The 27,171-nt window shown below is 38.8% G+C and overlaps 1 protein-coding gene across 1 annotated transcript in view; it reads right to left on the reverse strand.

Moving 5' to 3' along the window:
- Positions 1–1,889: 1,889 nt before the first annotated feature.
- megf10 (multiple EGF-like-domains 10) overlaps positions 1,890–27,171 on the reverse strand; it is a 47,017-nt gene continuing 21,735 nt past the window's right edge. Inside the window, exons 11-16 of the mRNA XM_055024873.1 lie at positions 20,600–20,827; positions 20,032–20,147; positions 19,843–19,945; positions 6,537–6,581; positions 6,232–6,441; positions 1,890–4,107 (exon numbers count right to left, since the gene is read on the reverse strand). Of these exons, the coding sequence (XP_054880848.1) occupies positions 3,944–4,107; positions 6,232–6,441; positions 6,537–6,581; positions 19,843–19,945; positions 20,032–20,147; positions 20,600–20,827 (866 nt within the window). The 3' untranslated portion in view covers positions 1,890–3,943. The remainder of the gene's footprint in view (positions 4,108–6,231; positions 6,442–6,536; positions 6,582–19,842; positions 19,946–20,031; positions 20,148–20,599; positions 20,828–27,171) is intronic.

A 27,171-nucleotide genomic window follows, 5' to 3' on the forward strand; every position in this document is an offset into this window, starting at 1 on the left:
TAAAATCACATTCATAACCCTTTTAGGTTCTTTGTTTTAGCATTCATTTATAATTTTATTATAACCACAACTTATTACTCTTTTATTATTATTTGATACCAAAGTTACAGTTACTTGTTTTACTTGTAAGTTTTCCCACAAGTGAGAGTAAGTATTGTTATAAGTAAACCAATATCAATATAAGTACTTTACTTTAAATCTTATCTCATTACTCAAAATGTTTAGATTTCATCCTTTAAAACTTTTATGCTTTTAAATAAGGACTGGTCTCAGCTATGTCTGGAAACTTACTTCCTCTTTTTTCAGGAAACCTGCTCTTCCTGTCATGTCTCTCTGACTATGATTTCTTATGATTAGATAGAAAAAATAAGTATAATTAAAGCTAAGTTTGCAGGAGACAAAAACAACACACACAACCAGATTTATTTTTTTGCAGTCTGGGTCTACTGTTGGGTCTAGATGTCACTTGTGTGAGTAATTTTAAAGGTAACTTTATTTATTGTTACTGTTAACTAAAATCTCCAGCATGGGGAAGTGGGATGATCTAGGACAAGTGTAATGGATATTTAAAACAAACTGCCTGAATAATTCACTTTAACTAGTCTACAATTTTAAATTTTAAGTGAATTTTCAAAATTAAGCATGTCACAGATTGTTTATGGATGTTTGTCTGTTTTGATTAGCATTATTGGCGGTTTATATTTTGTTTTGTTTAATGGTACTTGCACTTTGTAATGTTTTCGGGGGGTTTTGTATGTACTAAACTTCAGAATGCAGACTGCCGCTGTAGGTCCCGCCCTTCTTGCCCGTGTTTGCAGCAAGGCTTGTGTGTGCGGGAGAGATCCGACTTGAGGAGACTGCTGAGCTGTGAAGCGAGTCTCTGTGTTGAGACGGTTATTGTACTGGATATGATCTTGAAACAAACACTTTTGCAATTAGATTTACTGTTTATCATCCGACCTCTAAGCTGGAAATAGTTGAAGTGAGTTAAAAGTCTGAACTTCAGTTTTTCTGCCAAGCATTAGAGCTACCTCATTAACTCTAATTGGCCATTGATTTCCTGGAAGTTCATCTCTTCTCCGTCCAGCTGTAATGTCCCACGTGTCCGGACTGAGAGCCACCATATTGTTGACCCAAATGTGTCACATTGAAATCAGTCAGTTTTTTGGGGGGGTTTCGATGCTGACTTAGAGAAAGAAATGGATTCCTTCTTTTCCTTTTGGAGTCCTGCTGCACTCCCTGTGTGGTAGGCCTGCATCACTCACTGAGTGACATTTTTCATTCTTATTGTTTCATCCTGGAATTTTGGATATTACCAGTTTTTATTTCAGACATAACTAACTGCTGTGTAGGAAATTCTCCTCTTGTGATTGATGATGAGTCAAACCTGAATTGGAACTGAATTTCATCATCCATAACAATTTAGAACCCAAAATGTCTAAAACTGTGAATTAGCACTTGGCCAAGTATTACTATTATTTTATTAATTTTATTGCATGTAATTTTATTTTCATAATTGTGTGTCTTGTATAACTGTTTGCCAATTTTATGGTTTATGTTACTAAAGCCAGTTGTTCTTTAAATTAATTCAACAGTCTTTGTGTGTCATTTAAACAACCCACCATGCTCCGATAACCGAACCTATTGGCTCATTTATCTAAAATATATAATACTCTTTTTGACTGTGTTACACGTGCATACTTACAATGTGCAGTGCAAACTTTTTACGTTCTGTAATAATGTGTGGCAGCAATGGAAACTTTTTGTGGACAATAAGAAGGCAGCAAAACTCACCTAAGTTCATTAAAACCTGACTTCTTTCAGTGTTATTTAGAAAAAGAACCACTGAACCTGAAGTTTTTTATGATTTTAATCCTTTATTGTTTAAATGTAAACAATAAAACTGAACCATATATGACAGTAACATAAAAAACATACAAAATTAATAAAATAAAAATAAAATGATGTGAAAACCTCACTTGAATGTAAATAGTAAATTCAGCAATTATATGCAAGTTGGATCAGCAGATCATCTCCAAACTGGTTTGACTATTTTTAAATTGATCAGTGTGTAGACCAGGGGTGCTCAAACTTTTTGAGACCAAGATCTACTTTTTCTCTCACCAGCCGGCTGAGATCTACCCATGACATGAAGACATACAAATTATTAATGAAACCCTATTGACTCATTTTCTATGCAAATATACATCAGTTACATCAGAAATGATAAAGTGATAGAAAACCTAATGCAGTTTCTTCCTCAGTGAGATTCTGACACTGAGAGCAGGTCACTGGTTTCTCAGTCAGAAGCTGGTTGCAAACCTGAGGCCAGCAGCTGTTTCTGGGAGTATACGACGTTTTGAGCACCCCTGGTGTAGACAATCACCCAACTTACAACTTACAGCTCGCATAATTTCATAATTATGCAAGCCGCGTAATTGTGAAACGTTTGGCTCTAATGAAGAACATCACAAATAGAAGGATTCAGATGGAGCATTTGATTAACATTTTGCTGGGAAATGATGATGGTTCTTAGAGATCTGCAGGCAGGTTATCCAGTCTGTGGAGGCCAAGTAAATGTAAAGTAATATTCAGTTACTGTTAAAACATCCTCAACATTTATCTAATCCTCAACATTTGTTGAGGATTAGATAAAATTATTAGTACTGCATGTAGCTAATTTTGTAATGTTTGTTGTCAATGAGTGTTTTATTTTAAGTTGTATGTTTATAGCTTAAGTGTCCATTTTGCAATTTATGCAAATGAGGTGTGCACCTGGAGCTTTAACGAGAGAGAAAGGAAAAGCGCTGCAAGTTATATCTGCAGAGCCACATGGTTTTTCAACCGTAGTTGTTTGTGGAGGTTAGCTAAGATTCAACTGCTCTTGTAAAGAATAACATGCAAAACTGTGGAATACATTTTTGTTTGGATCCTTATTTCGGAGCGCTGTGGAAGTTTTTATTTTTCCTCTTCAAACATGCGAGTGAATACAGTGAATGAACCTTGTGCCAACACACAGTGATTCTTCAGTCGATCCATGCCAGCTTTCATCTTTCTGAATGGGTCTTTATAAATACGAAGCATCTCTATTCTAAAAATGTGCAACTTATACACGATTCATCTGTTAAGATTTAACTCCCACATTCCCCACACTGTTTGTCTGAGACAAAGGTCTTTGTGGCACGCTGTTTTCCTATTATCCTAGCTGAACACTGCTGTTCAAACAAGAATTTCCACTTATTTTCATTTTTTTATTTGAATTTTTTTCTTTACGATTTATTTTTATTTTTTGTGAGGTGATTGTATGATTCCTAAAAACCCCTTTTTTGAGTGCCATTTTGTCTGTACGCCAGTTTTTAGTGTGAAAGCTCTGCACTCTTTTATACATGACCACATATCCTAATTGCATTTGTAAAAATCTGATTTGCGTTATTGGGATGGTCATGAAAAGATTAGATACAGGTCACATGAAGGCAAAAAAAAAAATATCGGATCTGGGTCGCTTCAGGCCGCAGTATGAACGTCGCCATACGTGTTTCATTGTGACATGAACCTTTTATTTTCCATAAATTTTTCCTAAAATCCAAATTTTCTAAGTTTGTGGGTAAATATTTAACACTCTATAAAAAAGCAAAGCACACACAAGATTAAAAGTAACATTTATACATAAGAATAACTGAAAAAGTAAAAATCTTCCCTTTTCAATGAAAAGGAAAGATTTACATCACAATTCCTTTACACAAAGGGTACTAATAAATAGAAGGACTCTATCACAGATTCACATGATAGAAAGGAATAATATCAGACATATTGATATGAATAAAAACTAATAATGAAAACAACAATAATAATACATACTCCAGGAATATTTAAGAAAGATCATCCAGTGCAGGAACCAAAGACAGGACTTGAGAGCTGGTCTTGGTTCTGAGTCTCTTTGCCTTTACTTATAATCCACCTCATTGGTCTCTGACAAAAAGCTTTCTGTGGGTGGCAGGGTGTCATAATCACAGATGTGGTTGTTTTTTGCCTGGTCAATTGGCTCCTTCCCAAACAGCAGATGGGTGTCATTTACTCCAGTGGGTTGGATGGTTTTGGTATACATCTCTGAAATCAAAAATAAGTTTGCTTGAATCTTGTAATTTGTAAACATAAAATGTTTAATTACTTTTGACTTAATAAAATCTGATAACCTCAATTTGGTTCTTAATGCTGAACAGTATCAATGCAACCAAACCAAATAGACCCTATTTCAGGTTTCACACTCAAACAATGGCGCACATATAAGATCTGGAAGGACGCTAACCTATTGAAATTTCATAAGACAATCAATATATGCCGCCTAAATTTGACACAGAATTTAAACATTAGACGAGGGAATCGCAGCATGGTGTGTATTGAAGGATGGACAGCTAGAAAGCTCCCAAAAATATAAAAATTTTAACATAGATAAGAGTTAATTTAATAGAGCTTAGAGCTTTTAATAGAAAAGAAATTAGAACAGCCCAAGCCAGTCATCAATTTGTCAAATATTTAAAACAAAAAACTAATCAATAATTATTAGCATTGACTGATGCGAAATCCTGACAATGTACCTGAAAATACATAAAAGGATAGTTATGTAGCCCTTACATATATTTCCCCTTTGGATGTTTTACTCTTTTATAAATCAATCTTGATCAACAAAATTTTGCTTTTTTGACTAAGAATCTTTTTTAAAAATCTTTTAATGTTAGGTCCAGCCAAATGGTGCTAGTTGTCTCACAATGATGATCATTAGTGAGACTAAGTGTGTCTCAAGGGATTGTGATATAAAGCCACATGTCTAGAAGATCTATTCACTGATCATTATTCCTGGATAGCATTACAGTATGGGAACAAACGTGCCAAGCAACTCAGAAAAATATTTTTGAGAAGGGATGGACACAAAAAGAAAAACCGTTCTTGACAAACTGAGTGAACTCTCTCAGCTTCTGAGCGAGAAGGACTATGACTACACTGAAGAAGTTACAACTTCCAGCAGCTGACATACACTATCTTGCTAAAAATATTTGCTCACTTGCCTCTACTCACATATGAGCTTAAGTGACATCCCAGCCATAACCCACAGGGATCAATTTGACGTCCCTCCTGCCTTTTCAGTGAAAGCAGCTTTAAATCTTCTGAGAAGCTTGTCCAAAAGGTTTAGGGTTTAGGAGTGTTTATGGGGATTTTTGACAATTCTTCCAGGAGCGCATATGTCAGGTCACATACTGATGTTGGACAAGAAGGCCTGGCTCTCAGTCTCTGCTCTAATTGATCCTAAAGGTGTTCTATGGGGTTGAAGTCAGGACTGTGTGCAGGCCAGTCAAGTTTATCCTCACCAGACTGTGCCATCTATGTCTTTAAGGACTTTGCTTTGTGCACTGAAGCACAGTCATGTTGGAAGAGAAAAGGGCCAGCTGCAAACTGTCCCCACAAAGTGTGGACTATGGAATTGTCCAAAATGTCTTGGTATACTGAAGCATTCAGAGTTCCTTTCATTTGGAGCGCAAAGTCGAGAGGGTAGTCTAGACTTTGAATGTAGACTACCCTCAAAGTAGTCTCTGGAGACTACTTTGAGTAGTCTCTATAGACTACTCTGAGTAGTCTCTATAGACTACTTTGAGGGTAGTCTACCCTGAAAGACTGGGTAGACAATCCCAATCTTTAAGGGCCAGTGTTCTGCAGCTCTTAAATGTCTCTCAAGTCCAACACACTTCAATGAAATAGCTGAATTACCTCCTAAATGCAGTCATGTTCTCCAGAGTCCTTTTAATGACTTCATTATTAGATTAAGGTGTGTTGAAGTGGAGATACATTCAAAAGTTGCAGGACACCAACCGTTGAGGTCTGAAGTTGCCTACTGCTGAACAAAGCGCCAAGCCCAGCTTCTGAAGAAATACCCCACATTGTAATCCCCATCCACCAAACTAGATTGAAATTTTTATTTCTTCTTTTTGTTTTAGAAATCAGTTATCACTTTTTCCACTGTTTTGTTATTTATTTATTTTTGTCAAAAAAGCCCATTTTTCTTTATCATGATTGATTTTAAAAGCAAAAGTGGTCACTTCTTTTCATAGGGAATTTATTTATATTTCTATTGGAGCCTAACATGAAAAATCTGAATAATTTTGTGTTTTCACATGTTTATAATCAAACCCATTACAATTACAAAAAAAGAAAATAAAAATCTAGCTTTAAAAGCCTTACCCGTTTTATCAACCTTCTGGCTATTAGTCGGACTGGCGTCACTAATTTCTGCATATGCTGAATCTCTCCTGGTGGGTGATTTCATTTCCATATAGCTACTTTCAGTGTTTTTGGATGTTGGCGAGGGGGGGTCCTTTATTGTGGCATATGGGTTTTCGGAACTGACAAGAGAAGAGGAACTTGCAAGATAGTCAGCACCCTTTACCATGTCTGAGTAACAAAAATAGGATAGCCAGTTTTAGATAAATATCAATTCTAAGATTTAAAGTTTAAATCATACCTTAATTTAGTCAGGTAGGACATACCTTGCAGTGATTTTCCAATGCAAGTCATGTCAACTCCACAGGCGCCTAGTATAAAGAAAGGTTTAAGTTAAAGTACATTCTTAACGAGGTCATAAGTAAGAAACATTACAAACTAGGCTACAGTTCCTTTAGGCAAGACCTCACCATGTTGATGTATTTTTAGAAAAAATGTTCTTCAAGAAGTTTTTACGTTGTCGTTGCTCACATACCTGATTTGCAACTATCTAAATTAAGTTCTTAGTGGGGCTGGTGCCCCTGAGACATTTTGGGTTCATTATGTCATCCTGATTGAGAGGTTCCTTACATAAAGGCATGTCTACAACTACCTCTAAAGAACACGAAACTACACGAAAACATCTACAGTTCAGCTGTGTGCATCTCTGACTACATTGCTTTCCATGTGGACAATTGTGTCCCCAAGAAAAAGGTCAAATGCTACCCAAGAACAAACCATGAGTTACAAGAGGATTGAAAACTCTACTTAATAACAAAAAGAGAGCCTTTAATTGTGGTGATCAATCAGAACTCAAAAGCATATGAGTTCTGACTCATATGAAGCATAAATTGTGTGAAGACAGAGCTATGTGCTACAAAGCTGGAAGGAAAACAAAAAACATAACAATGCCAGGACTGAAGAGGAAAGCTAAGATCTCAAATGGGCAAATGAATTGAACCAGTTTTTTAACCGGTTTGACTCCCCAGTCCAAAAAAAGGGCTAGTTGAGACCAAAGCACCAATCTGAAAGCTTTTATCATCCAGTTTTTTGTAGAAAGAGAGGAAGAAAAAGGAAAAAAAAAATTATGCCACATGAAATTATTGAATTTGTTTGAATTTATCATTAATTCATTGATTTATTGATTACTGTGACAGGCCTGTATGTGCGTTTTTGGCGTATTTCCCCAAAAACATCTTCCATTTTGTTTTGAACAAAATGGCTTCAGTCTTTCATCAGGGAAAATGACTTCCAGGATCAACACCCACTTTATCATTTGCCTCACAATTAGCAAGACAAATACTCTGCCAGTACACACAAGCTACCAGATTCTGATATATTTTATTGGTCAAAATACATTTGATTGTTGGTCAAAAATGCATTGATAAAAGTTGACTGGCAGTTTAACTGGTTCTGCCTCTTTCTAAAGTAAAAAACAGCCAGTAAAATAAGACTCAGCAGTCAGCAGTTTTAAACTCAGTACAGTAAATAAAATCTAAAAAATAAGTTTTGTTCTTCTTGGATAACTCTCTACATCAGTGCAACACTTTGCCCTACAAATATAATTAAAAATTATGCTTTTCATATCTAATAAATACCTTAGCATCTCACTGATAACTCTATGTACCGTCTCACTGTCCAGCCCTGCATTCAGTAACTTCATTTTCCACATGAGCCATGGCCCAGGGCAGAGCGGTTCTGATTCGCTTCTTAAAGTTCCTGGAGAAGGAATTTATGTACCGAGAGGCAAGGAAAAGAAATATCATGCAAGACGGGGCCAAAATTACGTTTGCACAAGATCTATCTGCAGAGACGGTGCGGATCAGACGCGGATTCCACCCAGGGGTGAAGCTGTTTGTCGACATTGGTGCCTTTCGCAGATTCCAACATAATCCCTGCAAACTTCGAATCCTCCTCATCTCTTCTCAACACCTCAAGAAGCTGAAACATTTTACAAGACTCTTCCAAAATAAACACCATGATCAGTGAGTCATGGTTAAGAAACAGGTAAACCGATAAGACATTTTATGTGGCTGTCCCTGCACCAATGGAACTGATCAGCAACCGGATCATAAGCAGGATCAGTCCTAAGTTAATGGGCAGTCCATATAAACATAACAGTCTGCTCTTAATGCATATTCTAAGTCTAATTTGAACTGTTTTGGAATTAATGCTAAAAGTTAAGCCTTAAACAAGTTGTTACCGTTCTATCAAGGCCTAATGGTATTATTTTGTTTTTATAGCTAGACACTGTCTGCTTTGGTGAGGTCATGTTGACTAGTTGCTCCTCGGTAATGTGGATCAACGTCCTCCAGAAACTGGGTTCAAGGGGAGGGGGAGGCATTTCAGATAAAGAATTGCAAAAGTTCTTTTGGGGATTGTTCATGATTAGTTCTGTGTCTTGTATGGTTGAATGTGTGCATTTTTAGTACTATCTTTGTTTACTTTATTTTAGTTTAAATTAAAGTAAATTAATCTGATATGGAAAAGACAACCAAAGGAAATATTTTGAATATCAAAATTACAAGCTGGAATGTCAGAGGAATATGAAAACTAACTAACTTAAAACAAGTATTAACTCGACTAAAATATTTTAACTCTAAAATAATTTTTTTTTACAAGAATCTCATTTGATTGAGCCAAAAATACATTGGAAAACTAAAAGATGGCAGGGTCAGGTATATCACTCTTCCTTTACCAGTCATGCCAGACTGGTAACTTATGTATACTTTTATACATAAGGTGGGGGACTCATCATGTATGTGAATAATCGATGGTGTAACCCAGGACATGTCAGTGATCTCCATCTGCGTTTACATCCCACCGAGAGCGGACGCTACCACTGCCTGTGAAAAAATCCACTCTGTCACAGCAACGCTACAGACACAACATCCTGACGCTTTTATTATAATCTCTGGGGACTTCAACCATGTGACCTTGGACTCTACTTTGGCCACTTTCCACCAAGCTGTTGACTGCCCCACCAGGAATAACAGGACAATCGACCTCCTTTATGCCAATGTGAGGGATGCATACAGAGCAACACCCCTCCCCCCACTAGGAAAGTCAGATCACAACCTCGTTCACCTACAGCCACTGTACACCCCCCTGGTCCAAAAGCAGCCTACAACAGCTCGCTCCATCAGGAGGTGGTCCCCTGAGATGGAGAGTGCTCTGAGAGACTGTTATAACACCACAGACTGGGATGCACTGTTCAGCCCGCATGGCCAGGACATAGGACCTAATAACAAGCCTTGGGTAATGCGGGAAGTCAAAACTGTCCTCAACAAGAAGAAGGTTGCCTTCAGGAGAGGAGACAGGGAGGCCATGAAGGCAGCACAGCAGGAGGTGAAGCAGTGTGTGAGGGAAGCAAAAGACAGCTACAGGAGAAAGGTGGAGCAGAAGCTGAGAGAGAACAACATGAGGGAGGTCTGGAAAGGTGTGAGGACCATCACTGGCCTCAACACAAAGACCAGAGTCGTTGGGGGAACAATGGAGAAGGCAAACGAACTTCTGTTTGCACTACAATTTTTTAAGTGAGAATAGAAAACATAAAAAAGGAGGAGGCGTGGCTTCTATATTTAAAAATACCATAAACTGTAGTAAAATCTCTTTCGGTCATTTCACATCTTTTGAGTATCTTGGAATTCAGGTTAAAGGCTACAAACGAACTCTGAGACTAACTTTATACAAAACTCCAACATACGTGGAAAATTTCTTTACTGACTTGAATGATCTTCTATCTCTCATATGCATTGATTATGATTGTTTAATAATTGTTGGTGATTTCAACATTCATGTGGACAAACCCCAAGACAGAGGGGCAAAAAAGCTTTTAATATTTTAGAAAAGTTTGGTTTAACACAACATGTTAAACAAGCAACACACACTCAAAGACACACACTGGACCTGGTTATCAGTAAGGGTGTGAATATTTCCAATGTCTCTGTAACTGATGTCGCCCTGTCGGGTCACTTTGCTGTTATTTGAAAGTTCTTTATTCTTTGACCCACTTGGACAAACAGCTACTGTCACAAAACGTTCTTTCACAGAAAACACATCAGAAACATTTAATCAAATCTACTCTTCCTCCTCACCCTTAAGCTGTAATGATGTAGCTCAGTTGGTAGATGATTTTCAGTCTAAAGTTTCATATATCATTGATTCTTTTGCCCCAATTAAAGTAAAGGTTGTGTCTGGTAGAAAGAAATCTCCATGGAGAAATGCACAAATAGTTCGGTCTGCAAGACAACTCTGTCTCAGAGCAGAACGACAATGGCGTAAAACTCAACTTCAAGTTCATCACGACATCTACAAAGAAAAACTACGTAACTATCACTTAACACTAAAACATGGAAGGGAGGCTTTCTTTGCAGATGTCATAATCAAAAACATCAATAATGCTCGAACTTTATTTGCAACAGTTGACAGGCTCACAAACCCTCCTGTGACGTTTCCACCTGAATTCCAATCTAATGTTGCCTGTAATAAGTTTTCTGATTTCTTTTCAGAGAAAATCCAAAAAATCAGAGGATTAATCTGCACATCAACTCTAAAGCCAGAACCACTGCTGTACCAAAACAAAACAAATACAGAAAAAATGACCCATTTTCAACTACTTAATTATAAAACCCTAGAAGAAATGATAAGTCAATTAAGTTCAAGCTCCTGCTGTCTGGATGTCCTTCCCACACATTTCTTTAAGAAAGTCCTGCCTGTTATTGCTACTGATCTGATCCAAATCGTAAACTCATCGCTTACATCAGGTGTTTTCCCCCAGGCTTTGAAAACAGCAGTTATCAAACCACTGTTAAAAAAGAACAACCTGGGCAAATCACTATTGCAGAATTACAGGCCGACCTCTGACCTCTGACCTCCCATTCATCAGCAAAGTTATTGAAAAAACTGTGTAAACAATTAAATAGTTTCCTCATGATGACCAACTGCTTTGACACTTTCCAGTCTGGTTTTCGTGCTCACCACAGCACGGAGACTGCCCTCGTAAAAGTATTCAATGATATTCATATAAATACGGACTGTAGCAGAACCACGGTGCTGGTTCTGTTGGACCTCAGTGCAGCTTTTGACACTGTCGACCATGACATATTATTGAATCGACTTGAAAGTTGGGTTGGACTCTCTGGTTCGGTGCTCGACTGGTTTGAATCTTACATAAAGAACAGGGATTTCTTTGTTTCAATTGGAAACTTCTCATCAAAGAGGTCAAAGGTCACATGTGGGGTACCCCAAGGTTCAATCCTAGGACCCCTCTTATTTAATATTTATTCTCCCACTAGCTCAGGTCATAACAGGAAATAATATTAGCTACCACAACTATGCAGATGACACACAGCTCTACATTACGATGTCACCAGGTGACCTTTGACCCCATCCAATTACTGAATAAATGTTTAGAACAGATAAATGTGTGGATGTGCCAAAACTTTCTCCAACTGAACAAAAATAAAACTGAAGTCATTATTTTTGGACCTAAAGAGGAACGATTTAGAGCTATAGATCTAGAGCTATAAATCTAGAGCTATAGAACTAGAGCTATAAATCTAGAGCTATAGATCTAGATCTAGAGCTCTAGATCTAGAGCTATAAATCTAGAGCTATAGAACTAGAGCTATAAATCTAGAGCTATAGATCTAGAGCTATAGATCTAGAGCTATAGAACTAGAGCTATAAATCTAGAGCTATAGATCTAGAGCTATAGATCTAGAGTCAATGCACAGCTTCAGTTATTACAACTAAAAACTAGCGATCAGGCCCGAAATCTGGGAGTAGTGATGGACTCGGACTTGAACCTCCAGAGCCACATAAAGACAGTAACAAAATCGGCCTTCTATCACCTGAAGAACATCTCCAGGATTAGAGGACTAATGTCTCAGCCAGATCTAGAGAAACTCATTCATGCGTTTATCTTTAGTTGCATTGATTATTGCAACAGCATCTTCACAGGCCTGTCCAACAAATCAATCCTCCAGCTGCAGCTGATCCAGAAGCTGCTGCTCCTGTTCTCACTAAAAGGAAGATAGAGACATAACAGCAGTTTTAAAGTCCCTCCACTGGCTCCCTGTAGCTCAAAGAATAGATTTTAAAATACTGTTGTTAGTTTATAAATCACTGAACGGTTTAGCACCACAATACATCAAAGATCTGCTGTTGTTGTATCAACCTTCCAGACTCTCAGGTCTTCTGGTTCTGGTCTGCTCTGCATCCCCAGAACCAGAACCAAGAGAGGAGAAGCAGCTTTCAGCAACTATGCACCAAAAATTTGGAACAAACTTCCAGAAAACTGTAAAACAGCGGAAACCCTGACTTCCTTCAAATCTCAAGTAAAAACGCACCTGTTTAGAGTTACATTTGAAATGTAATATGTATGGATTTGATTTTGTGGATATGTACGTAATTTATTTATTTTATTTTTTTTTCCTGTTGTGGGCAACGGGGCCCGGCGAATACCCGTGGTTAAACGGACGGCAGAGTCCGGCGGTAACAGGCGCTTAAATTCCGTGTCAAAGGGAAGGGGGAAAGGGAAAAAAGAGGGAAGAAAAAAAAAAAAAAACCTTGGTATTTTATTCTATGTTGCATGCCTTTGTGTTTTGTGTTTGTGATGTAAAGCACTTTGAAATGCCTTGTAGCTGAAATGTGCTATACAAATAAAATTTGATTGATTGATTGATTGATCATTGGCCTCAACACAAAGACCAGAGTCATTGGGGGAACAATGGAGAAGGCAAACGAACTGAACAACTTCAACAGGTTCAACCAGTCCGTGCCCCCCCAGACAACACAACACTGACAACCCCCCCACACACCTCAGCACAACCTCCACCCCATATCACCACAGACCAGGTCAGAGAACAGCTGAGGAAGCTCAAGCCCAGGAAAGCAGCAGGGCCGGACCAGGAGTGTCCAAGGCTGCTGAAGACCTGCGCTGCTGAACTGGGAGAACCACTACAGCGGATCTTCAACCTCAGCCTGCAGCTAAGGGAAGTGCCCACCCTCTGGAAGACATCCTGCATCGTCCCAGTGCCCAAGAAGAACAGGCCCAGCGAGCTGAATGACTTTCGGCCCGTAGCACTCACTTCACACCTGATGAAGACGTTGGAGCGGCTCTTCCTCGGCCTCCTCAGACCTCAGGTGGAACATGCTCAGGACCTCCTGCAATTCGCCTACCAGGCAGATGTTGGTGTGGAGGATGCCATCCTCTACCTGCTGCACCGGGCCACTCCCACCTGGATAAGGACAGCGGCACAGTGAGGATCCTTTTCTTGGACTTCTCCAGTGCCTTTAATACAATCCAGCTCCTTCTGCTCCAGGACAAACTAAATAGCATGGGAGTGGACCAGCACCTGGTCACCTGGATCCATAGTTACCTCACCAACAGGCCGCAGTATGTCAGGCTAAAGGACACTGTGTCTGACACTGTGGTCAGCAGCACAGGAGCCCCTCAGGGCACAGTGCTGGCCCCTCTTCTCTTCACCCTGTACTCCTCTGACTTTCACTACAACTCAGAACTGTGCCACATACAGAAGTATGCTGATGACACAGCCATAGTCGGATGTATCAGGGACGACGGAGAGGAGGAGTATCGCTGTCTGGTGAGGGACTTTGCTCTCTGGTGTCACACAAACCATCTGGAACTCAACACCTCTAAGACAAAGGAGCTGGTTATAGACTTTGGGGGATCCAGACCAAAGCCGAGACCAGTCGTACGTACTAGAGGGAACGGAGGTTGAGGTCGTGGGCTCCTACAAGTACCTCGGGCTGTAGCTGGACAGTAAACTGGATTGGTCAAAACACACCAGCCACCTGTACGGGAAGGTGCAGAGCAGGATGTACTTCCTGAGGAGACTGCGGTCCTTTAACATCTGCAGCAAACTGCTGTGGATGTTCTACCAGTCAGTGATCGCCAGTGTCCTCTTCTACATCGTGGTGTGCTGGGGAGGCAGAACATCCCAGAAGGACACGTCCAGACTGGACAAACTGATCAGGCGTGCCGGCTCTGTGGTCGGCATGAAGCTGGACTCTGGTCACGGTGGCAGAGGCGAGGACACTGAACAAACTGCTGGACATCATGGACGATAGCAGCCGCCCTCTACATGCCGTCATCAGCAGCCAGAGGAGCCTGTTCAGTGACAGACTGCTGCTTCCCAAGTGCCGGACCAATAGATTCAAGAACTCCTTTGTCCCCCGCGCTTTCAGACTGTACAACTCCTCACTGGGGTGGGAGGTGACACAGGACAGAGGGAAGAAGGAGTAGTGACCCCTTGTACTTTTCTGCAAATATTCATACTTATCAGGCCAAACCATATAGTGCAATATCATATCACTGGTCAATCTATCCGCCAAATCCTATATTTTCTTTTGTGTTGTATTTATATTCTTATTACATTTACTGTGTATTGTATTTAATTTGTATTTTTTTGTATTCTTTTGCATATGCTCACTGTGTGCCACTTTTTTGCCTGTGAGCTGCTGGTAACTTCAATTTCCTGAGGGAGTCTTCCCAAGGGATCAATAAAGTACGAGTCTAAGTCCTTGGAGGGACAATATATAATAGGAGGGGACTTTAATTGCACCCTTAACCCAAGCCTGGATAAATCTACTCAAATTGATACCAGTCATTCACAAGCCAGGGGAGTACTCCATAATTATACAAAAGATTAAAGAATAAATGAAGTATGGAGAACAAGGATCCCAAGTAATAAGGAATTTTCATGTTATTCAAGCTCACACCAATCCCATTCGTGTATTGATTATTTTCTTATCTCCGTGGAGTTATTGCCTCACGTGGAGGACTGTTGGTACAATAGTATTGTAATTAGTGATCATGCTGCAGTGTCCTTGGAAATTAAAGTAAATAAGATTGATCAAGGGATAAAATGATGGAGGATGCAGACACTTTTGTTAAAAGACTCAAAGTTTGTTACATTCATAAAAACTTGCATTGATCAGTATTTTGAAATGAATAAAGATGAAACAACAGCTAGTATTAGATGGAAAGCTTTTAATGCTTATATTAGAGAAGAAATTATCAGTTATAGCAGTAATAAAAATAAACAATATAACCAAGAATTAAAATTATTAGAGAGACAAATTGAATCCAGCAAAACAGAACTTTATCAGAGTAATGATCAGACAAAATTACACATACTGAATGTTTTAAGAACCAGATATGATAAACTAACGGTAGAGAAATTGGTAAAAAAAAAAAAAAAAAAAAACTTAAACGTGGATTAAACAAGCATTTTATGATCAAGGAGAAAAGGCTGGTAAATTACTGGCTTGGAGGATAAAACAGATGCAAGCGGAAAGAACAATTAACAGCATAATATCAAAATCAGGCATTTGAACCACAGACCCTTCAGAAATAAATGAACCCTTTTAGATGAGGAGAAAACAACTGTCAATAGTCCTTTCACAATAAAAGTTCTATCTGAAGCAATAGACAGCATGAATAGTGGTAAAACCCCAAGTCCTGATGGACTTCCAATAGAATTTTATAAAACATTTAAAAATAAATGAATCCTACCAACATGTATGAGGAATCATATAAACCTGGAATACTCCCAGACTCACTGAGGTTAGCTACAATAACTCTCTTGCTAAAACCAAATAAACCCTCCACTAAATGCTCCTCTTATAGAGGAATCAGTCTTATGGGATGTGATACAAAGGTTTTGTGTAAAGCCCTCTCTAGGAGATTAGATAAGTACCTGCCCAGTTTAATAGTAGATGATCAGCAAGGATTTATTAAAACAAGACAAGGCTACCATAATATAAGACGGGTTCTTAATGCATTGCATGAAAAACATAATTGTTTTTCAACAATTATGTTATCATTGGACGCACATCAAGCGTTTGATAGAATACAGTTGAACTAATCTGTTTGAAGTGCTCCCCAAATATAGACTTGGTGAAAGCTTTCTAAAATGGATAAGACTACTACATACTGATCCCATAGCACAAGTTTTAACTAATAATAACATGTCAAAAACCTTTTAATTTACAACGGTCAACTAGACAAGGTTGCCCCCTGTCACCACTGCTTTTTGTATTGGTACAACCTCTGGTGATGGCTGTTAGAGCAAATACTGGAATATCCGGTATTAGAATTGGAGGAAGAGATCATCTCATTTCCTTGTTTGCGGATATCATATTTTTCATGAGTAATCTGAAGTTCAGTATTCCAAAATTATTACATCTAATCAAAGAATTCGGTGAATTATAATTAAAAATTATAATCCCCTTGTGGAAAAAGTCACAGAAATGCTATATAGATGGTCAAGCCTGCCTATGTCCATAATTGGCCGAATAAATGTATTAAAAATGACAATCTTACCCAAGTTTTTGTATTATTTCCAATCACTTCCATTGCCGCTGTCAGATTCATTTTATGATAGTCTGGACAAACTATTTACTCAATTTATTTGGAGTAATAGAAAAGCAAGACTTCGTTTAAAACTACTCTAAAGAGGTGGACTTCAAGTCCCTAATCTCAGATGGTATTATATGGCCGCCCAACTAACATCAGCTACCCATTACTTTTGCCTGATGACGCCTCCAGCCTGGGTAAACATTGATCTGTTCCAGATTTCCCCTTAAATACCTTTCTATATTCTTCGAAAACTCCACTTGGATCTCCTATGTTTTCCCTGACCTGCTCCTCTCATAATAAAATATTTTAGTTTCTTTAAAAATTAAAGCTTTTTTGTGTCTTTTTAATCATACTTCAGAAACTCTATTTAATGCAGAAACTAAACATTTGCCTGTAATCCTCTTATTTTTGGCCAAGAAATGTATATTACTGAGATGGACAGCACCGCAGGCCCCTACAGTTGATGTGTGGATTTAACAAATCTCTGCTATTGTTTTAGTTGAAAAACTGACTCATGATCTTCATCAAAAGTCAGACAAATTCTGGAGGATCTTTGACCCACTGCAATCTTTCTTACAGAGACTGTAATCTTTACTTATTTTATTAATGAATTAATTTTTTATTTCTTTACATTTACTATATCGCTGACTTGGCCCGAGAGTTTTTGTCTATTTTAATCTTTGCCTGGGAATGTCTGCCTGCACTTTGTATGTGGGCTGTATGTATGTCTTTTCTTGTTGTAGTTTATTTATTTATCTTTTATTATTATTGTTATATATTTTTTAAATTAATTAATTATTTCTTTTATTTTTATATTTTATGCTGACACTGCTGTGCTCCATGTTTGTTCGGGGTGGGTTGTTCTTGTTTACTTGTGTTGGTGTTTACATATAGTTAAAAAATCAATAAACAAATTTAAAAAAATTAAAGCTTTTGAATACATATTTCAATAAACTAATTGAAGACTTCACCTGAGCTTCTTCAGTTCTTAAACAGCACCACTTTTCTAGCATTGCAATTCTCCTGAATATATAATCTAATCTAATCTGATATCATATAATATAATATAATATAATGATGCACATGTTAAGTGGTCGAGTACTTTAAACTGGCTCATTTTGCTGCTCTCATTTCCTTGTGATGAAATACAACAAACATTCTGACCTTAGCTACTAAAGTAGCTAAGTTTTTAGACAAAGTCAGCAGTAAAATATTGAACATGTGACTATTCCAGAATAAAAAATTGCTTAACCAAAGAGATTTGGTTATATATATAAGTGAAAGTAAATTGTAAACAAGATGTTACAAACAAGCAATATTCATGGCAACATTTCCGACAGACCGTAGCGGTGTGACAATCAAACGAGCTTTTGCGATTGAGTCCGCAATATTTTAATTTAATATTTGTTACAAAGTAACTCCGTTAGCGGTATTGCTACACAGCCGTTAGAAAACAAGAAACACAGCACACAACAACTGTTTCAGCTGCCATGTCCTAGCAACGGCGGAGGGATATTAATCCCCTCCCTCCGCAACCCCGTCAAACTGCGACAAATACCAAACACAATAAAACCCAAAACAATATTAATTTACTACAACTATTCCATGGAAATGGCTTGTGTGCCACACTCTCCCCCTCAATAAAAAAAATGTCCTCTTTCATTTAAAAGAGCATTTATCATCACCTATTGACCCCTTTACTGGAAGTAATTTTGTAAGTGAGATACTTTACATGACATTCATATTATTATAATAGTGTCCACTACTAACAGAGGATATTGTCACTTTAGATTACAACTGTCCAGTTACAAATACTTCTAGATCTGTTCAAATCAGCTCTCTAGTGTAACAGAACCTTAATTTCAGCCACAGTTCTTTCATTCTGATAACAGTCTTTTGTCTTGAAAGCACAGTCAATGTATTGTCTTTGGAGAGTTCATACATGGTCCTTTTTCTTTTGAATGTAGTTCTTGAACCTATAGACATTGTGTCTTCAACTCTGTACTTCAACACCTGGAACTATCCAGGGTCGCCAAAGTTCTTTTCAGGTTGGAGTCAAACTTACAGGTTGTTCTTTAATGCCTACTTCCACCGTGGTTGGCTCACCCAAAGCACATTAGGTCAGCGTCCTCGGACGGCGGCGCTCTCTCTTTGGATAGCTCGATGTAGGCGGTGAGACAGCTGGATCATTTTCTTCCTCAGAACTTGTTTCTACAGATAGCTCAGGAAGATCCTGGTGCAGCTCCACCACGTCTTTGCCTCCATCCTCTTCTTCTGGTATGTTGTCCATCCATGTAACCTGAGGTTACATGGATGGACTGTGCTTACAGGCCTCTAGATGCAGAAAATCGACTGACACTAGTTCGAAAGGACGTGTTGTCACAATGGGCATCAGTGGCGCTCTGGCTGCTCTCTGTGGTCGTTTTGACTTTAGACTCACACACTTGGGTCACAAAATGTTCTGTGTCCTGCTGCATTCTGACCCAGTAAAACCTGCCTTGAATCAGATTCAGAGTCCTTTCGACCCCCAGATGACCCATCTCCTTGTGTAATTCTTGAAACACTAACCGATAGTGTTCTTTTAGCAAAACTAGCTGAGACTTATTTCTTGCTTTTCTGTATAAGATCTCATCATCGCTGATGTACAATTTTCGCCACTGCCTCAAGAGCACTGTATCTACCATGGATACAGTGGTCAGAGCAGAGGAAAGCCATCCCACTCTGTATCCAAACTGCAAATAAATAATATATTTCCAAAACTAGTGTTTATTGTTGCACTTAATAAACACTCGCTTCAATCACGCTCGGCTCGCTTTTCCAACTCCTAACTGGCCACCAGATGGGCTGTGTCTGAGTCAGATGGTTTTAGGCCTGAACACATAACTGTAACAAGGTTGTACCAACTGAGACGTTGTACCAATAGGTACAATATTACAGAACTATCCAAAATTTAAACAAAAATATCACAATTATATAGAGAACCCTAAGTTACCTTTTCAGATAATTTATCAGCACAACAGATTCGATTTAGGGGTTAGTTACACGTTAATCAACTGGAACTAATTTTAATCCAATAATATTTGACAATTGTTTGCAAAAAATATTTTTGCAAAACTGTAAGAAGGTTTATAATAAAATGATGAAACACCGCCAACATGTGACACTGAACAATCTATTTAAACTGTTTGGACTCTGTAACTCACCCAGTTCATTGAAGTGGACCCCTTGTTTCCAGTTACTAAGCCTGGTTCCAGTATGAGCACCAAGAGCCACATTCTCCATGTTAGGAAACAGATTGCTACTGGCCTATGTGTAACATAATAGTGCAAAAAACAGATGGTTTAGGGATTTGTTTTCATCCCTCTGTACAGTATGCATATCTGTGCTCTTACCTTTGCACATTGACCACTCTTGACATGAGGCAGACTGATGCATTGGGTAAGGGTATGGTAACTGGGGTTGGAAAAGTAGTTGCTGGGGTGGCCTTCATTTGATGGAGTGTAAGTATCTAAAAGGTAAAATAGGACAAAAAGTGTTAGCAGAGCTTTCTGCATAATTCTTTTGAGTTGGCTTCGAAACACATTTTGACTGTAGAGTTAAGAGGGCACAGTTTCATGGACAGAAATAGCACAAAAATGCTGGTTCAGGAGTAGTTTCTGCATTGAAAAAACTATGGCATGTTGTGACTACTGCCACAGTTGTGAAATGTCAGAACATGCCACTCATCAAGTATGTTGTGACGGCAGGTATCATGTATCAAAGCAATATGCTGTGATACATATGTACGAGGTATGGTAACTATTGTTACATAACATGCCGTCACAACATAATGTACCTGTAAACATATTCATGAGATGCTTGAAGTTTGTAGGTATCAAAAAGTAACTGAGCACTTCTTGGACATGTTTGATTATGTAGGACATACAATTACATTTGAATCAATATCCAACTTTAATTCACCTGCCATAGTATAATTAGATGTGACTCTGATAGCAGGAGTGTAGATAACAGCTGGCATGGTTGCCTCTTTACTCTTCTGTTTATTTCGGTAGATGATGAAAAGGGCCAGGGCAAGAAGTACCAAAAACACTAGAACTATGATTCCAGCAATGACTCCTATCTGGTAGGTATCTACATGTAAGGATGCGCTGGTCAAATTGTTGAAACTTCCAAACACCACTACACCACCTGCAAAGAGAAGAAGAAACAGTTTCATTTTATTTTTCAACCAAATAAGTCAGATGGAAACTACAACTTGAAGTGACCCAATTCCGATTTTTTTGTGTGAAATCGGATTTTTTTGCCATGGCTGTTCACATTTATAAAAAAATGCAATCTGTTTGTGTTCTGCAGTGTGAAAAGGCAAACAATCTGAACATGTCTTATATGCACAGTACAGGGCTCAATAGCGTTCTCCACTATGCTAACAGTGGAGCATAGTTTACACATTTAACGTTGTTGTCTGACTGGAGCAGCATATTAACAACTTAATCCTCATCTTGGTTGTTGCAACCAAGGACGCAGAATAGTGACATTTGTCGAATAGCAGTCACGTTCAGGTCAAAAGAGGTGAAATGACCCAAAGAGATTTTACTACAATTTATGGTATTCCTGAATATAGAAGCCTACTTTTTTATGTTTCTATTCTCACTTTAAAAATTATAGTTAGGAAGCGCTGATTCAATTAGTACGATTTGGTCATTATTGTCATTCAACCATGTTTCTGTCAGAAACATCAACATTATACTCAGTGATGAAAATCATTAATTAATAGAGCTTTAGCACAGAGAGATCTGGTATTTAAAAGAACTACTTTAAGTGACTTGGAGGCAAAAAGATTTTCAGTCTGAGGTTCCCTTAGGCAGGGAATCAGTCTGAGATTCGAATTAGGACCGCTGTATTTCATATTTCTGTTTTTTTGTCAATTTTCTTGTAGTGATCCGGACAGGTAATGTCCTGTTCTGCAGAACCCGGGGGCCAGACACATTCTGGATGGAGACAGGTGTAAAGATAATATTTGGTCCCTGGCCTCAGACCTCAGAAACGCAAAGTGATGGATCCTCTGGGAAGTCAGGAGCAGGTGGCTTAAATGTAGTGAGGTCTGCTACTGAGCGCTAAGAAGAGACGTGCCGAGGCGAACCTGTTGATTCATCCCATCTGTAAATTTAAGAAACTCTGGTCTGGAAGACGTTTCTTCATTGGTATCTATTGAATCCTGTGAATGATTGGAGGAGCAGAGAGGGAGGGGGGAAGCAGTCGCTCTGTCTCCAGTCGATTTATCAGCTTGTTTTGGAATATTATCCTCCTGATATGCAGCGGGCTCCATCCTAGTCAGACATCCTTGAGCCTGTTCTTCTGAAGCGGTGATCCTGTTGCTGTCCTTGTTGATAAAATAAAAAAGGTTTGCAGCGAGTAGCTTTATCCCATATTTATTAAGATTGCGTCCTCCTCTTCCAAAAAGGTGAAAGCGCTGCCAATACATCCAGAGGTTATCAATGAAGGTCACTGAGCTGGTAGAGCAGCTTTTAATCAGCCATTTGTTGATCGTGAGCAGACTGGAGTGTTTTTCGTCTCCCCATTTAGGTGATGGAATGGACCACTGAGAAATAACTTCATTTTTATATTTTCCATAGTGTTCAGAAGAATATTAAAGTCCTTTTTCAGAATCTCAGACTTTTGCTTTGCCAGATCGTTGGCTCCAACATGCACAACATTCTGATCAGTGAGAATAATAATTCAAAATATCTTGAGTTACATTTTGACTAGACAAAATTTCTTTCAAGATGTCTCAAATGACGTCACTGGATCTGTACTTTGACGAGACATGTATCTGGAAATGGTAAAATGGTAAATGGACTGAACTTATCAGTGCTTTTCCAGTCATTTTGACCACTTGAAGCGCTTTACACTAGAGTCACATTCATCCATTTGCACTCACAAACGCGCACACATTTATACACTGACATGCAGACCGGTAGGCGTAATTATCACCAGTCAAAATGACAATTTTAGATATCTCAATTAAGAATGACATGGAAGACCCTTTGTGCTGTCCAAACAGTTGCCTGCAGAAGTTTGTTTCCTGCAAAAAATTGTCCATAAATGGCACAAATTAGAAAGAGCTTGTCAATGTTGGAAATGCGGAGAACGCAAAACTTCCTAAACTATAAGACTGCTACTGATATCTGCAAAAAAATATCCTGTTTATTCATTTCCAATTAACCGAATGCACTAAAAAACAGCTTTGAAAAGCTGAAACTGCTATTGTCAATGCATTTTCAACATGAAAGTTGTGCATTTTCAGACATCTTTTTTTGTTTTTTCTATTTTTCATTGTTTTATTAAACTTTCAAATTGCCACGTAAATCAGTGACATTTTGACTAGACAGAATGCTAATTCAAGATATCTTAAATAGAAAAGTTGTCTGGCAAGCTGTTTTAACATAAATTTGGTTTCATCTGACTAACTGTAATTACATTCCAGAAATCTAAAAATGCAATTTGACTGGACAAAACTACATTTTGACTCTCCGGAATGGTACATATCTTCAATAGAAAAGTTGAATAATTCAAGATATCTCTAATTCATTTAGATATCTTAAAAGGAATTTTGACAAGTCAAAATTATAATTTAAGATTATCTCTAATTTAGTTTTCTCTAGTCATTATTTGCTTTTAAGATATCTATAATTTAATTTCCACTAGTCAAAACTGCATTTCTCCTATCCAAAATACATTTAAGATATCTTGAATTATGGACTATTTAGAGATATCTTTGATTAGAATTATGACTAATCAAAACTAAAATCAAGATATCTTGAATTTACTTTTTGAATAGTCATAATTTAATTGTAGATATCTGAAATGTGTATTTCAGATAGTCAGTAATTCATTGCAGATATCTTGAATTGAAGTCTCCATACAACTCAATGATAAATCTGACGTCATTTCGACTAGTCAGAATGTAATTAGAGATATCTTAAATTGTTAAAACGTCTAGTCATAAAACAATTTGAGATATCTGGAATGTAAGGGCAGTAAGACCGAATTTATGTTAAAACGACTTGCCATAGTGGGCTCACTGTAAAACAGTTGAAGCTAGTCCTTGCAGCACATTCTTTCTGTTGCCACTTTCAAGATGACTGTGATGTAAGTAGGACTCAGGGTATACATATTCATGCCTATTGTCCAATTAGCGATCTGTCAGGTCTCCAACTTGGACATACCCTTTCCGATTTGTTAATGTTGTAGTGCTTTAATATTTTGTATTTGAAATTGGAATTGTCCTTCGTTAATGTTGTGGTTCTGAATTTGCTGAGGTGGTGTCCACCTCAGGGCAACCGTAGCAATTAGGTGAACTAGTTTAGTTCTGAAGATGATGTAAAGCACTTTGAAATGCCTTGCTGCTGAAATGTGCTATGCAAATAAAATTTGATTTGATTTGATTTGAGATAAGATTAGTTTAGATAATACCGAGATGCAATAAACCCTAAGGTTTAACAAATTCCTCCATTAAATGTCACAAGCTCAGAGAACGTGCTGAGTGCACGAATAAGATCTGACAATGTTCTTGTTATGCAAAATTGTTCCATTAGCAAACCTGAGTCTTGAAACTTCCTTATTTTGAACAAAGAAGATGTTTATCATCTAAGCAATGAACTGATCCTTCAGTGAGGATGATGTTGCACTCTCCCTACCCTGATAAGAGTGACTGTGCATTAAACCTGTTCAACTGGACCTGGGTCTGAGCCAGGGACTGACCATATTGTGTGAGAGTCCTTCATATCGTGAGAGCTTGCAGCGCCAAGTCAGAACTCATTGCAGGTACAGCTGCTGTGCTGTGGCTGCTGTGTGTTCTCCGTTTGCAAATGATGAAATAAAAGATTTTGCTCTTTGCCATTTGCCAGAGTTTCAGCTTGATCTGTTCCACACAGATGTTTTTTGTCCACACAATCTCCAGTCAACCGGGTGTTGACAATATGATCAGGAAATATTTCACCTGTTTCAAATGTCTTGTGGCACTGAGCCATGCACTAAGCTTCGAGGTATTTATTTTTCGGGACGACGTTGGTGTTTCAGAAAGCTTTTTTTGCTGTGGCTGAACAGTTCATTCTTTCTGTGGGGAGAGAAAAAGCGAGCTGACACACAGTGTTGTTAGGATTTTAGTTGGTGTGAGTGTTCTTGCAATAGACGATCTTCATGGGAGCGCATCTGAAGCGCACCTGAAGCAGATCTCCTACAATGGGCGGCAGGATTCTTAAGGAGCGGTGGCGCAACCAGTCATCGCTCGATGGTCCCACTTGTTGGTCAGAGTCAAATCTAATGTCTTGTTAAGTCTCAGGTCCACAGAAGATCTAAATAAGCTGTGTGTGTTCTCCCACAGATTGATGACGTCTCGTTGGGATTCTGCCAGGAACTGCACCTGTCCTACTGCCAAGCTGACCACAGATTGACCGGAAACATCTGCCTGCTGCCTCGGCACCTAAAACCTTGCCGGACCTCCACACCAACAATTCCTTCCACCTCCCTCAGCAACTCTCCTTCCCCGACGAACTGTAAGCCTTCTCGCTCCCTCCTCTGCCACGATCCCGCCGTCCTCTCCTCTCTAAACCTCTACCCTCTCCGAGCAGCACCGAGCCGACCCTCTGTTTTCCAGCTCAGAGGACAACCCGGACTCACCATCCTTACAAAACATCTGTAAAATAAATCTTTTGAACTTTAATTCTCATGGCTTGTTGTTTGAAGCCTGCATGTGGGTGAAAAAACTCAAATCCAACATGACAAGTGTGACCAGGTGCCTATGGGGGAATTTTACTGCCATAAGCAGTGAGCAAAAGCTTTTCAGTTTGAAGGCAGGGTTTAATTTCTTTGTTCTCCAAACTTGTAATACTTACACTCAAAACTTGCTCTCTTTCAAATATTCTGTGTGCTTTCTCAAATCTTTGTTCACAGTGGTCTTCTGAAATAAGATTTGTTTTCTACTCACGCACAAAGCTTCTCTCTACAGATCATCTTTCCACTCGCAAACATCTCAGCTCACTTGAAAATTCTTTTCTGCTCTCTCTTACCAGACAAGTACCATTGTCTGGTAACTGTTCCAGTCAATAATGACAATATTATACTGGGCAGTGGGAGCCTCCTGTGGAGTGTGTTTGTTCTCTTCTAGAAGGTGTGCCTGTGTGGTTACTATCAATTTTAGAGCCTGCTCTTTCTGCACTGCCCGGTGGATGTAGTACATTTAAGGAGAAATATTTCCAGCATACAATATGATTTCAAAACAATGGTTATTGAATTTCATCAGTTTAATGTTTTTTTATTATCTATCTGTGAGTTAGGGCCAGAAATATTTGGACAGTGACACAGGTTTTGTTATTTTAGCTGTTGACAAAAATATGTTCAGAAATACAATTTATATATAATATGGGCTGAAAGTACACACTCCCAGCTGCAATATGAGAGTTTCCACATCCAAATCGGAGAAAGGGTTTAGGAATCATAGCTCTGTAATGCAGAGCCTCCTCTTTTTCAAGGGACCAAAAGTAATTGGACAATGGACTCCAAAGGCTGCAAGTAACTCAAAAGGCCTTTCCCTCGTTAACCTGTAATCAAGTAAGTAGTTAAAAGGTCTGGGGTTGTTTCCAGGGTGTGGTTTGCATTTGGAAGCTGTTGCTGTGACCAGACAACATGCGGTCAAAGGAGCTCTCAATTGAGGTGAAGCAGAACATCCTGAGGCTGAAAAATAGAAAAAATCCATCACAGAGATAGCAGACATGCTTGGAGTAGCAAAATCAACAGTCTGGTACATTTGTGGAAAAAGGAATTGACTGGTGAGCTTGGGAACTCAAAAAGGCCTGGGCGTCCACGGAAGACAACAGTGGTGGATGATCGCCGCATACTTCCTTTGGTGAAGAAGGACCCGTTCACAACATCAACTGAGGTCCAGAACACTCTCAGGGAAGTAGGTGTATCTGTCTCTAAGTCAACAGTAAAGAGAAGACTCCATGAAAGCAAATACAAAGGGTTCACATGTAGATGCAAACCATTCATCAATTCCAAAAATAGACAGGCCAGAGTTAAATTTGCCCAAAAACACCTCAAGAAGCCAGCCCAGTTCTGGAAAAGTATTCTATGGACAGATGAGACAAAGATCAACCTGTACCAGAATGATGGGAAGAAAAAAGTTTGGAGAAGAAAGGGAACGGCACATGATCCAAGGCACACCACATCCTCTGTAAAACATGGTGGAGGCAACGTGATGGCATGGGCATGCATGGCTTTCAATGGCACTGGGTGACTTGTGTTTATTGATGACATAACAGCAGACAAGAGTAGCCGGATGAATTCTGAAGTGTACCGGGATATACTGTCAGCCCAGATTCAGCCAAATGCTGCAAAGTTGATCAGACGGCGCTTCACAGTACAGATGGATAATGACCCCAAGCATACAGCCAAAGCTACCCAGGAGTTCATGAGAGCAAAAAGGTGGAATATTCTGCAATGGCCAAGTCAGTCACCAGATCTTAACCCAATTG

The sequence above is a fragment of the Poeciliopsis prolifica genome, unplaced genomic scaffold (genome assembly GCF_027474105.1).
Source record: "Poeciliopsis prolifica strain line A6 unplaced genomic scaffold, Auburn_PproV2 SCAFFOLD131, whole genome shotgun sequence".
NCBI classification, from domain to species: domain Eukaryota; kingdom Metazoa; phylum Chordata; class Actinopteri; order Cyprinodontiformes; family Poeciliidae; genus Poeciliopsis; species Poeciliopsis prolifica.